Genomic DNA, 12,641 nt, shown 5'->3' with positions numbered 1-12,641 from the left:
TCTATCTATCTATCTATCTATCTAAATCACAATCACTTTGCAAAATTGCTTATTGATCACCATTTCTGAGGATGTAATACCTGCCTTATGTGTTTGAAACCCCACAGAATCACAGTGGTGTTGATGTTATAAATAAACTTGGTGATTTCTTCGGCCTCAGTAAAATCAGTTCATTCCAGAGAGGTGAGATAGTTCTGTTTTTCATCCCTGGTGTGAATAAATGAAAGCTGCAAGCTGCTTGTTTACAGTAAAATGTTTAATCACTGATTGAAAGCACTTACATAGCACTTACATGAAGTCATCTGTTTTAAGGATTGAGTTGAACGTTTGCTTATACACAGAACACCCAAAGCAAGTCCAATTTAAAACACATTGTGAACTACAATGTACTGTGTGTTCATAACACATTCCTGATATCAATAATACACAGCTGTGACAGTTGCATAAAACCAATACACATTCCTACAGTTATGAATATCCAGTTTTCACAGTAGGAAATATTGTATCTTTACATAATGATTATACAATAGGAAGTCAGCAGATCAGTGTTTAAGGGAAGAAAAGAAGAAGAAAAAAGTAAAGTAGACAAAGACAAATATATAAACGGGGAAAGAAAGAAAACACAGCAAAGACGGATACAGTTAAAGACATAGAGGAACAGTCAAGTGCAGGATAAAGCGAGGAAGAGGCTGAGTTGGTAAGGAAACGATAGTTAAATTGATGATGGATAGGTACATATACAGTGGGATGGAGAGAGAGAAAAGAGGGCTGCAAGAAAGTCACATGGAGGTATGTCCTGTGACCTTTCAGCTAGAGATAGTGCAATTGAAAGGGCATTGCCAAATGAAGAGGGATAGATAAGGGAAAGCAAAGGAAGCTTGTAGGATAAAGCTGGGTAGAGACAATGAGGTATAATTTGAATTAAGTGCATGGGATTTAGGGCAGGATGCACTCTAGTATGCCACTTCAGTGGACTTTGAGATGCTGTGTTCCACATTACTGTTGGAAATGCTATCCATGGAGACGTCAGTGTGCGAGCGCCCGCGCTTCTCCTCGGTGGCATGTGAGTGTGTCCGGCCACGGTGCAGCTCGTTGGTGTGTGCCCGGCTCCGAGAGCCATCGAAAGATGAGATGCTGGAGCTGGAGGTTGTCCGTGAGCGAAGTCTGGTCATACTGGCACTGGACACTGGAGATAAGAGGAGAGACAGGTGAGAACTATTCTGCATCTACATATTCTGTAACCTTCACTGGTCTTCAGAAACTATTCTTCCTGCAGAGACTACCTGCAGAATTTCAGATTAAAATAGTTTAAGGGTGAGTTATCGTTACTTACAGTATCCCATGCCCTGGATGAAATACTTGAGGGCTTCAGTCACTTTGCTTGGCTGTGAAAAGAAAGATGGAAAGTGTTAAATACATTTTCAACGGGGGGGTTCAACAATATTGTCAGCAGAATTGCCAATAAAATGTCACAGCCTACCTGATCCACCTGAGGAAGTCCTCCACAATCCGCCATCTAGGAAGGCAAAGCACAGTTCACTACAGTATAAGTTCATTCCAGGTGCATGTGTGCATGTGTTTTTAATTCAGTCAGTTGTCCGGTTACCTTGAGCAGTGTGGTCTTGGTGGGGTTGAGTTTAGAGTTGCAGTCGACCACGGCCTCCACTACAGGAGAATTATCTCCTACGACCAGCAGAGTGGTGCACCTGTAATACAGCAGATAGACAGGTGTTAGGCAGAAACTTGCTGGCTCTTGCTGACAAATTGGTACTGACTGAATAAGTCCTGGTAGGTTAATTTCAGGCTTCTTCATTACAAACTGGTGACATTTTAAACTGGTTGTATGTTTTATGTATGTATATGTGTGTGTGTTACTAACTTGAGTGTCCTGACATTGATGTTTCCTCCAGGAACAGGCCTCTCCACCTCCAGAGCATTGCGGCTGTTGTAGGAGCGGAAGAACTGCATGACGTTGGACTGGTTCATGGTTGTTGTGATGTGGTGACGGTATGTAGCAATGAGGTCGTGGTTGTTCTGGATCTCATCCTGAAATATCAGTTGGAAAGTAAGACATAGATATTCTGTGTTTGATATGTAACACTCACTGGATATTTGACAAAGTTTTTCAATGTATGTTTCAACATTTGTTGTCATGGTAACTGAAGCCAGTCGTTACAGAGGATACCTCACCTTTCCAAACAGGTGTGAGATGACTGTGTCTGGGAGAGTGTGGGTCCACTCAGTGATCTATAAAACACACAAAACACGCACACAATGACATTAGTGAGAGGACTAACAAACTCGCTTCCTGTTGTTGAGACAAATACAGGTATCACTTAACACCTCCATAGCAGCTGAAGTATCACAATCAATTTAATATCAATCAATACGGATGGTTGCATAGATTAAAAATAATATTTGAAATAGATGCTGAGGATGGATAATCAACACACACATGCCACATATTGTTTACCTTGTTTGCAACACTATCCATTATTCCTTCAGGGTTGGGGTTGATGTTGATCAGGAGTAATCCGTCCACCATATCTGGATGATTCAGCTACACACACATATTGACACACTGAAGTTAACTCATTTATTTTTTTGCGTGCAATTATGAGAGTGTTTACAACCTATTATCATGTTACTCATGGACTGACAGATCACCGCCTTGATTTCCACAGTCTTAGATTTTGATCAGTTTCTACCATGGATACCATCTTAGTCTATAGTCTTTAGTCCTCAGTCTTTGAGTCTCTAACAATAGCCATGCTATCCATAAAAAATCTCTTGGTAGGGAACATATCTAGAGACTTTTTATAGATAACATGGCTGTTAGTAGTTATCAGTGCCTTTGGATATAAGTGGTAACACTTATGTCTGGGACTTATGAGACATATATAATTGTATCTGTGTAGCCTTTCATATTCATATGTGATCAATAACACTGGCATAGATCTGATTTACATATGACTGCGTACACAGGGAGGATTCACAACCAAATTAAGATCTGTACTGAGAAGAGTAAAGATTCAACTTAGAGAAGAGATAGAAACTCACAGCAAATTGCGCCAGGATGTAGGCTCCTGCTCCAACTCCCAGTCCAATCACACTACGCAACCTGCAAAGCACATAGCCAGAAGGTCAAAGGGCTAATCAGTCAAATGTCAGGGTTTAATTTAGAGGAGAGCCCAAACAAAAGTGTTTGGTAAATATCAGATAAACTATGAGAGACCTTAAGGATTTCAGGTCTGTCTTACCCAAAGTGTTTGAGGACAGCAGGCAGTGTTTCAGACAGCTGGTCCATGGAAGGGTAGGTATACCTGAGAGGTCAAAATAATTAAATAAAGTAAATTACAGCATTACAATGAGAGTACGGCTAAAAGGAGAAAAGGATTGAGGACAGTTCCCTTACGCAGTCGGGAGAGTTTTGGCTCCCTCATGTTGTCCTGGTGCTTCAACGTGACAAATAGGTAAATTTCGGAGGATTTCCTGCATGTCCACATGGTTGAACAGAGTCTCAAAACAGGTCTTGTCTACAAGAAGACAAAACAAAAACAACATCATTGAACTATTAACACAGAGAATTAGGTTTTGTTTGCAGTGACAAAAATGGAAGCGAATCTATTTTGATTTTGCTGACATACAGACATCGGTGCCATCATCACTGCTTCTTTGGTAAGTGTGGGAAAATTATAGCCATATTGCGTCATATCTGTGTGCACACACTGTCACTAAGCATTATTGTGGGGTTAAGAGATGAGACTTACGGTTCAGTCCAATGTCATGAAAGGTCAGGATGACGGGGCGGTTTGCCCTTGGAGTCCCAGTCATGACGCAGTGGACGTTCCCAAACAGAGTCTCCACATGCTCCTCCTAAAACAAAAGCACAGATGCAGTCGCACATTCAGATTATCCAGACAAGCTACTGGTTTGTGTCGGCCATTGGCCCATCGTGTTTCTGTCCTTTAGATATAAATTTACAAGTTGCTGAATAACACAAATTTGTAATATATCGAAGAGGACATTTGGTTTTTGGTATCACACAAAACCAATGATGTAATTTCGCTTTATCAGTGTATTACTGTATTAACACTAACTACCTTTTCTTAAGTATAAATGAAATGATGTATGAGTATAAATTGTTAATTTTTCAGATTATTTTAAATGCAAGAAACTGCTAGACAAGAGTTTGGGGGTACTGTGTTTCTCACTGAACAGTTGAAATGATTTTTTAAAGACAATTCTATGTCATATGTTTACTGTGAACTGATACCAGATCCCGATGTTAGCAATATTAGACCCAACTGACTGACTAGTGCTCCCTATAGCCAGACAAAACCCTTGAGTTACCCAGGTAATCATCAAGTAGGTATCCGAGCTGTAACAGTGAATCCAGCCTCAAGGTTAACTTAAGCTCTCAGTGATACTCACAGTGATTTGGGGCTCAAAGACGGAGTCACACTCGTTCTCCTCCAGGACCATGGCTGCTGATTCAGAGTAGACCGCAAAAGAAACAAGGGAGACGTGCAGGAGATGCAGAGCAGACGTCCGCTGTGTCGGGTGGATCTTTGATCCTTAACTTCCTTTTGATTCTTGAAGCAAATCAACTTTTCTCCTAGTTTGTATTTCCTGACATGCCAGTCCTGTAGTAAGAGACGACTTGCTGTAAAGTATCTGTGTGACGGACTATATGTTTGAGCTGGTTTTTATACCCTCTGACACTGATCTGTCTCTAAGCCCTAACTCCAAACTGGCTCACACATGGCCAACTGGCCTCTTCCTGTTTTAATCTGACCTCAGGCTGCTGCTTTCCCACAGAGACATCACTGGATTTCTACAGGGAATTAACCAGGACAAGTTTTCAGGCACCTTAATACATTTTGAGAAAAATAACCAGATGTAATGACTCCAGCAATACTAGAGCTGTGATTAGGAAATGTGTATTTCTGCATTTATTAAACTTCTTTTAATGTATTCTTGTGTCTTATGGATAAAAAACTGAAATGTATGGAAAGCAAACAAACTATTGTCATGTTGGAAAATAAATCTGATTAAATGTGTCCTGTAATAAGCTTGATAACTGGGAACTTAAGTAAAATTCATGAGTAAAGCTTGTTATGTTTTGCTGCAAGACATCAGGGGAATCAAAAACACCTTTAGCCAAACCATGAGCAGGTCAGCTGTCTAATCTCAGCGAGCCATCTGTTCCTGTAGGAAAACATTCTGCTCCCTATAGTTCAGTGACCTTGACCCTCCTGATAACAAAGTATATTAACTTAATCTGGATAGCTTCCTTGAACTCTGTATGTCATCTAGTTCTCACACGGCACTACAGTTAAATGAACTCACGTGACTTTTAGTTTAGTCAACTCTGAAAAACCATAAACAAAACAAACAAATGTTCAATAGGTCAGTCTATGCTGACGGTTAAAAAGCCATGGTGATGAGTCAGTGCAAGAGTTTGTCTGGGTACCACACTGTTTATTCACATCTTATTCCAGAGAAGCTCTTGCATGTGAATATATCACATTGATTGAACTGTCTGTCCAACACATAGACACAAACACTGTTACACTTCCTCATTCGTCCTCATCAACATGTACAATAACAAACAAACAACATTCAGCATTTAAAAGACTCAGTTCTTTTACTGAAATTACTTTCAAAGCAGTTTGGGGAGTTTCAGGTTAAACTTTCAGGGAAATGTAGTAATCACTTCACTGGACACTGTAGGTCGATTCTTGAAAAGAACAAAGACAACAAAGTGGCTTTGAGGGGCTATGGACCAGATGTTTCTTTTGCACTCTAATACCTTTAAGTAGAAGTCATACCCTTGTGTCAGCTTTAATATCTAAAGTCCTGACCAACAGCTGTTGTTTGAACAGGGTTTCTGAGTGTGAGAGGAAAGCCAGAATTCAGGAGGTTATCATTTAGTTTCTGTTTATTTTTGTTTAATTTGTTAAATCAGTTGACATGTGTATTAAATTTGGTGCTTTTAAATGTGGAAGACAGAAATTTTTACATCTACTAACTGCATTACAGTGGAGGTAATTTAATTGCACTTAAATGAAATGGTCTTTCACTCCACCACTTATTCCTTCACATTATGAGTCGCTGCCACTATCAGCTTGACACTGCAAATATGACAATTATCATCGCTGACATACAGGATACTCCCTAGATCGATACATTAAAATGTGAATTAGGGGTCTAGACAGTAGCAGGTTAACTGCACAGCAGACAGTAACAGCTGCCTGAACGGAAACACAGCAGACTGCACTGTGATCACCTTCTTTAAGATGTAATGCCACCACTGCCTCGATGAGAGCTCTGTGTGTGCAGCAGGTTTAATCCATTTAGTGGTGGCTGAAGCGCAGAGGACAGCAGATGGCTCTTACTCAGTCTCACGTCAGTCTGAAGTCATTTTTATCATACTAACCCTGACTAAGCTCTGCCCTGCTAGCCTATTTCACCATTGACTACTGTCCCACATTGTGCTGTGATTAGAAGCCAGTCAGGTGATCACTGTTTGATAAATGTGCCACTTCCTGCACAAAGACATTTTACAAAACTACATTACACTAAGTACTAAATAGCAATCCATGTTTTTTCTTGCTTCTATTTTGTGCTACAAATAATTATTATTTTTGTTGATGTTGTTGTTGTTGTTGTTGTTGTTGTTGTTGTTGTTATGTTTTGAGTTTTTGTCTATTATATTAAAGTGTTAGTTCATCAGTTCATACTAAACACCTTGACACATAGACCTATACCTTTTGAATAGTATACTGCTCTGAAGTCACCCTTCATTAGGTGGGAAGCATCTAAGGCATATGTTGAGGGACAAATAACGAGGTGCTCTAATTAAGAAACCACAGTAAAGTGATAAAAAATGAAGAGGGGATTATAACACTTGAAAAAGATGGTCATGTGAGCATGTGTATGAATCGTTTGTATGGTGTTCACATATGTTGAAAAACTATTTTCTTGGAAGTGAGGTCAGCTGTTTTCACTGCAGACATGTTGACACGTCACAGCAGGAAAGGCACAGGGATTACTCTGTTTCAAGTGTCCCAGAGAGTGAGCTGGCAAGCACAATACCTAGATCCTGAAACTGAAGCAACTACATGGAATCCAGCCATCATTCATTTTATTGTTTATGCCTGTGATTTTCCCACTGGCACGTATCCAAATGTGTCCTGTGAAAAAGATGTGTTGTACATGTGTCTTTAATTTGCACCAATTTCCTGATTCCACCAAAAACTTTAAGTAGAAAACCTACGTTTTGTGTAACAAGTGTTGTCACTCAGGAGACTTACATGTCAGATGTCACCTGAGCTCTTCTACTGTATCATATATTGCACTACCAATTACTGTAAAAAAAAAAATATGTGCAAAACGCATTTAACATTTGTGATAACAATTCAATCTAGTAGCCTGATTGAACTGAAAGTAAAGTTTTATAAACCTTGCAGTCATAAATTAGACATTTGAAGCTGTACTTAATCTGAAAGGTTAAAACACTTGTCAAAATATGTTTTTATTTCCTGCTGCTTAACGAGTAAATAGTTCATTTGGTTTGGAGAGGACATGTTGCCTTGCACGTACTGCACCTTTGTGTCATTTCCCAGTGGAGTCCACTAGATGGAGTTTTATGTCGACTTTCTGGATGCAGCTTGTCAACAGGCAACTTGACTGTCAGGATTTCATCACACTGCTTTGTTTGACACCTAATGAACCCTTGTTTGACATTACTTTTGTTTAGTATTATATTTTTGCAACTAACTAAACTAGACTCTTTGCTAAATGTGTAACGCTATTGCAAGATATGTCACATTTGTCAATATTCATACTTCGACACTGTTGAGATGAGCTAGAAACGGATAGACCTCTTATTTAGATACATTTATTTGTGTGCTTTCACATATATAGCTTGAATTTTACATATAATTTGGCATGAGATATATTATATCAAAATATTTACGGAAATCACTTGGAGTTTCTTTGTTTCAAGATTTTTGTTATGAAATCCCATGTGGGTGTGGCTGATCCAAAACAGAAGGGATGGACGGTGAGATGGAACCTGAGTTTCAAAGGCAGAGGACTCAGCATATGCTGAAGGGATCATTGAGTTACAAGTATTGATAACGTAACCTCTTATATAAGCACCTGCACATCTGTTATGAACATTCTGTGTCGTGGGTTTCTTCTGTAACAACAGCTTTCATGACGGCATCTAACCCTGACTTTGTTTATTTTTCTTTTTGCTGCAATTCCTTCACTTCAGGGCACCAAGCTTACACACTCGTATACACATGTATCATAGCTGATATAATAAAGCTATACTGTCATGCTCACTCCTGGTTGTCATGGTAACTCTTCAGTCTGCAGGTGAAAGTTCTGCTGTCCGACTCTCAGCTTTCAAAACATTCTAATTATACACACAGCAGCTGCTGCCGCTTGCCACATGCTTGACTGTGTGTGTGTGTGTGTATGTGTGTGTGTGTATGTGTGTGTGTGTGTGTGTGTGTGTGTATTTTCGTTGTTTGTGGGGTGTTTGTCAGTAGGTACCTTTAGGATTTTCTTCTGAGCCTCACTCTGTGTACGTACACTCTGTGTCGAGTTTTCCTGTAAGCATGTTTTTGAGGGTGTGTGCATGTGTATGTGCAAAAACACACAATCCCTTTCCATGACTCCTTTTACAGTATGATTAGGTGTGATGGTATGTGGTGATTTAGTCAGGTGTAGGCTCAAGGAGGGAAGAAATAGAGAAGAAATTTTGATCATAAACACTGTTCTGCTGCAGAGTTCAGACTTAAAAGTTTGATTGATTTAGACAATTTTCTAATATATGGGTCAAATCCAGGCCAACCAAAGAGAAACATATTTTTCTCTGTTTTATTTGAAATATTTTTAGCGGCCCTAAAAGGTAAAACTATCCAGTTATTCACAAGTGAAAAAAAAAAAAAATATCAAACATTCTTTTTAATGTATTTAATTTCCTTATAATCCTATAATAATCTAATCTTTATTTATCTGAGTAACATAGTCACACTTGGAAATATTAGCACGATTCAAAACGGGAAGCGCCTGAAAGGTCACCTAATGGACCACAGAGCTTGCTGCTGCTTCTCATCCATCCAGTCCTGCCCAATGAAAAGCTTAGTTTTCCAGCATAGTGATGCACCTGTTGCTACATCACATCCTCTAAACATCGGTATAAAACCGAAATCTGCCTTTGTGTGCTATTTAGCCACTGTTAACACTTATGGGTCATGTGTGAAACACTGAATGTCAGATTACTTTATAAAAGATGCCTGGTGTGAGTGACTATGTTTCCTTTTCATATCCAGTTTCTTCCTAGTTGCTCAGGGAATTACATAGTATTTCACACAGCTGCATGAGTGGTGTGCCTGAGGGACAGAATTACAAACTCCACCAGGGGAGGGGATGCATTGCATAATTGTATACTTATCAACATGGTAAATGAGTGTAAATGCTAAACGTGCCTGGATTCCCACTTTAGTCATTCATCAGGAACAAATGACACAGAACTAAACAGGGTGGGTGGATTCATGACAGATTAACTTCATTTTTGAATAGTTAAACATGGGCTATTAACCAGCCGAAATAATCAGTATTATTATAATCAGTTTTATGGCTGAAGTAATTGCTGTTGTACAAGTAGCAGCTGTAGTTATCAATAACACTGTTAAATAAAATGGCTGAGTTATATATGTTATGTATATTCTGGTTATATCACAGTAGGTCAGCCAATTCTTTTTTTTACCCGTGGCTAAGTTTGTATTAATCACACACAAATACAACAGGGCGAGACAAGAAGGCTCTGATCCAGATTAGCGCTCCGCTATAGAGGTGATAGGAGGTTTAAATAGCACCAATCATTGCATAATGCCAAGAATAGCTTACAGAGAAGAAGTTCTAGTTCTACCACACTTAGTCAAGCTTATAAGGAATGATTAAATAAGAAACACACAAAACTTACAAAACAATGGGACAGCACACCCGGTTTTAAGTCCTCCAGCAAACTTTAGCTGCAGAATCTGTCACTTCTTACAGTTTTGATGTCATAAAAATGATATTTGTTTGTAATAGAATGACTTAAATGTGAGCATGCTATCTCATGAGTTCTCATTCTTGACAGTGGAAATGTGAATTATTCCACTTTTATCAGCCAGACCACATGCAACACATTATGTTATCTTTCAAACTGAAAAAACTCACTCCCACTGACACGTACATATGCACACACAATCCCAAGATATGAAATGAAGGATAAGTTTGGCTTGACTCAAGATCAAGTGACGTAAAGTGCAATGGTCATATTATTTATCTGTGCTATCACTGATGCTATGATTGAAGAGTTGCTGCACTGATATGAGAAAACAAGGCAATAAATTATCTCTGTTCATAGCTGCTACTTTAATCCAACTTTGGCAGGCTACCCTGAACATAATGATTCATAATGACCATGATCATCACCATCAGCAATGTCTGGTTTATAAAAATAAGGCCTGAGCGCTTCCTTGACATTTCCTTGTGGCTGTGGCGAAAGGACTCAGTGCTGAAGTCTTTGCAGGTCAGCCCATTGCCTTCATGAATCTGGGAATGAGGCCACAGCCAGCGCCCAAAGTGTCCTTTAGGCTCCTCAAAAAGCACAAGACTGCCAGCTGAGGGTTGACCTACAGGGTGTCAGCTCACATTTCCAGAAACCATTGCAGCAACCATGTTTAGGCCAGTGCACTGCCATTTGTAGCATCAAAACAGATGGTCACACTGGACGTGACTGGTACTCAGGAGGATCAGATAGAGGAAGCCTTGAGAGGAAGAGTATGAGGAACTGGGGAACAATGAGGACAAATAGAGAGGGTGATGATGTCTCAGGTGTATATAGGTGTATATTTTTATTGGAAACACAAAAAAACAGTTAAAAGTGTTGGGAGCAAGAATTGTTGCTCAGCGTCACATTTTGATTATAAATCATCCAAACGTTTCTGACTCTCTCGACCTTCGCCAGAAATATTAAAAACATTTACAACCATGACCTTAAATACATAATGCTCCACTCATCTTGTGTGTGGAATATAATATGAGAGACAGAGACCACACCAGTCACTGTCAATGACTTAAAGACACTCCCAAGGGAGAATAATTGTCCCATACCTGGGCACACAAGACGGGCGCAGCATTATCTATTTAAGATCATGGTTGTGAGAACCGTTTGAATACTTCTGTTGAAGGTCTAGAAGACTGAAATGAGCAGTGTGATGTAAATTCTTTTTTTTTTAAGACTGAAAAGACACTCTCTAACGCACCTGCATCTAATACATTTGGATGTGTAAAATATGTTAACTGTACAGTTAGCCATGTCACCTCTATGTTTAGATATTGTTTGAAGGCAAAGGTGAGTCATCTCTTTTTCTATCTTCTTCTTTCTGAAGGTCTTTATCTAACTGTCACTTTGTGTTTGGAGCCTGGTAATCACCACTTGTGGATATATTTACGCTTGTTATCAGAATAAAAAAGGTGACAGGTCAGCGTAATGTAAATCAGTGGGATAACACCAGGCTATGATACCAGAGCCAAAACTTTGCCGCCATAATAAATGCAACAAATACAGCTCCAGCCCTGACAACACATATACACACAGAAAACTGCTTTAGCAATAAGCACCAGGCATGATCATGAACAGTGATTTTAATGTCATGAATTGTTCAAATAGTGTTGCAGCTAATTTTAGCATGTAAGATGTGTTTTTTTTAAAGCTCTGTGCGTGCATGAGCAGTCATGTTAACCTCTGCTCAAAGTGATTGATAGCCAGGTGAGGCCCCAGCTTTGCTTTGTGCTTGTGACTGCCTTGTGACTGTCTGGACTCCATACCATAACCTTTTAAACAAGCTAGACACAGAACACTTAAACACGAACCCCAAAAAACAAAAACCCTAAGTTGCATGGATTTATTGAAAGGTTTTTCAGTAGCAGTTGGTTTAGAGAATGAGTTCTGTCATTTTCACCCTTTTTATTTTATTTTTGGATGAACGCATCGACTGATGCCCAGTAGATTTACACACTTCTTTGGCAGCAGAAAAACAAACAACCTGGTGCTATTGTCAGTTAAGGAGAAAGTTAATTCCATGGCTCAAACGTTTGACTTGTCCAATCTGTCTGGTAGCTCAAAGGACTGTCTATTTTTAGTCATTAGAGGGAGGGGAAGGGGGGAGGGAGGGAGGGAGGGAGGGAAAACAAGAGAAGGTCCAGACAGTCGTGTCATAGCTGGTAACGTTCATGAGAATTTAACAAGTTATTTTACTTATATTTCTCAGATTTGAGAAGAACATTAATTAAAACACTGACTGTGCTTATTTTGTCACTGTGAAGTGTATTACATGTGCAACCACGGACTTCCTTGACTAAACCTTGTAATCATCTGCCTATAGGAAAGGGTGAGGAGAGTGGAGGAGGAGGGAACAGCACCTCTTCTTTACCCACCAAGTGCCTGATGGAAGAAGGGAGGGAGGAAGAAAGAGAGTGGATGAAGAGGAGGAAGATGAGGAAGGGGAGGAGGAGGAAGAGGACGGGTGGGGGGGGGGCTCTTCTCCTCTCCCTCTAAGAGCATTAAC

At 39.6% G+C, this 12,641-nt stretch overlaps 1 protein-coding gene across 1 annotated transcript; it reads right to left on the bottom strand.

The window, feature by feature from the left end:
* Nucleotides 1-238: 238 nt before the first annotated feature.
* Nucleotides 239-4,685, bottom strand: LOC111657186 (protein NDRG1-like). Its single transcript, XM_023409267.2, has 12 exons — nucleotides 4,435-4,685; nucleotides 3,771-3,876; nucleotides 3,416-3,536; nucleotides 3,261-3,323; nucleotides 3,061-3,121; nucleotides 2,474-2,560; nucleotides 2,191-2,247; nucleotides 1,880-2,046; nucleotides 1,607-1,706; nucleotides 1,481-1,516; nucleotides 1,334-1,385; nucleotides 239-1,186 (listed from the first exon to the last, which is right to left on the bottom strand). The coding sequence occupies exons 1-12, from the start codon at nucleotides 4,483-4,485 to the stop codon at nucleotides 954-956; spliced, it is 1,134 nt and encodes a 377-aa protein (XP_023265035.1). The 5' UTR covers nucleotides 4,486-4,685; the 3' UTR covers nucleotides 239-953.
* Between the last annotated feature and the right edge of the window lie 7,956 nt (nucleotides 4,686-12,641).

The sequence above is a fragment of the Seriola lalandi genome, unplaced genomic scaffold, assembly GCF_002814215.2.
Source record: "Seriola lalandi dorsalis isolate HSWRI2012SDOR001 ecotype SW California unplaced genomic scaffold, Sedor1 jcf7180002054387, whole genome shotgun sequence".
NCBI classification, from domain to species: domain Eukaryota; kingdom Metazoa; phylum Chordata; class Actinopteri; order Carangiformes; family Carangidae; genus Seriola; species Seriola lalandi.
The sequence above is the reverse complement of the archived record's forward strand: the minus strand, read 5'-3'. Positions and strand labels throughout refer to the sequence as shown.

What these genes read in the sequence shown, in the direction of transcription:
- LOC111657186 (XM_023409267.2), bottom strand. Translation starts at nt 4,485, where the DNA reads ATGGTCCTGGAGGAGAACGAGTGTGACTCCGTCTTTGAGCCCCAAATC. An exon ending in TCTTTGAGCCCCAAATCACT is followed by an intron (nt 3,877 to 4,434) that starts GTGAGTATCACT and finishes CTTTTGTTTTAG; the next exon opens with GAGGAGCATGTGGAGACTCT. An exon ending in GACTTCCTCAGGTGGATCAG is followed by an intron (nt 1,386 to 1,480) that starts GTAGGCTGTGAC and finishes TTCTTTTCACAG; the next exon opens with CCAAGCAAAGTGACTGAAGC.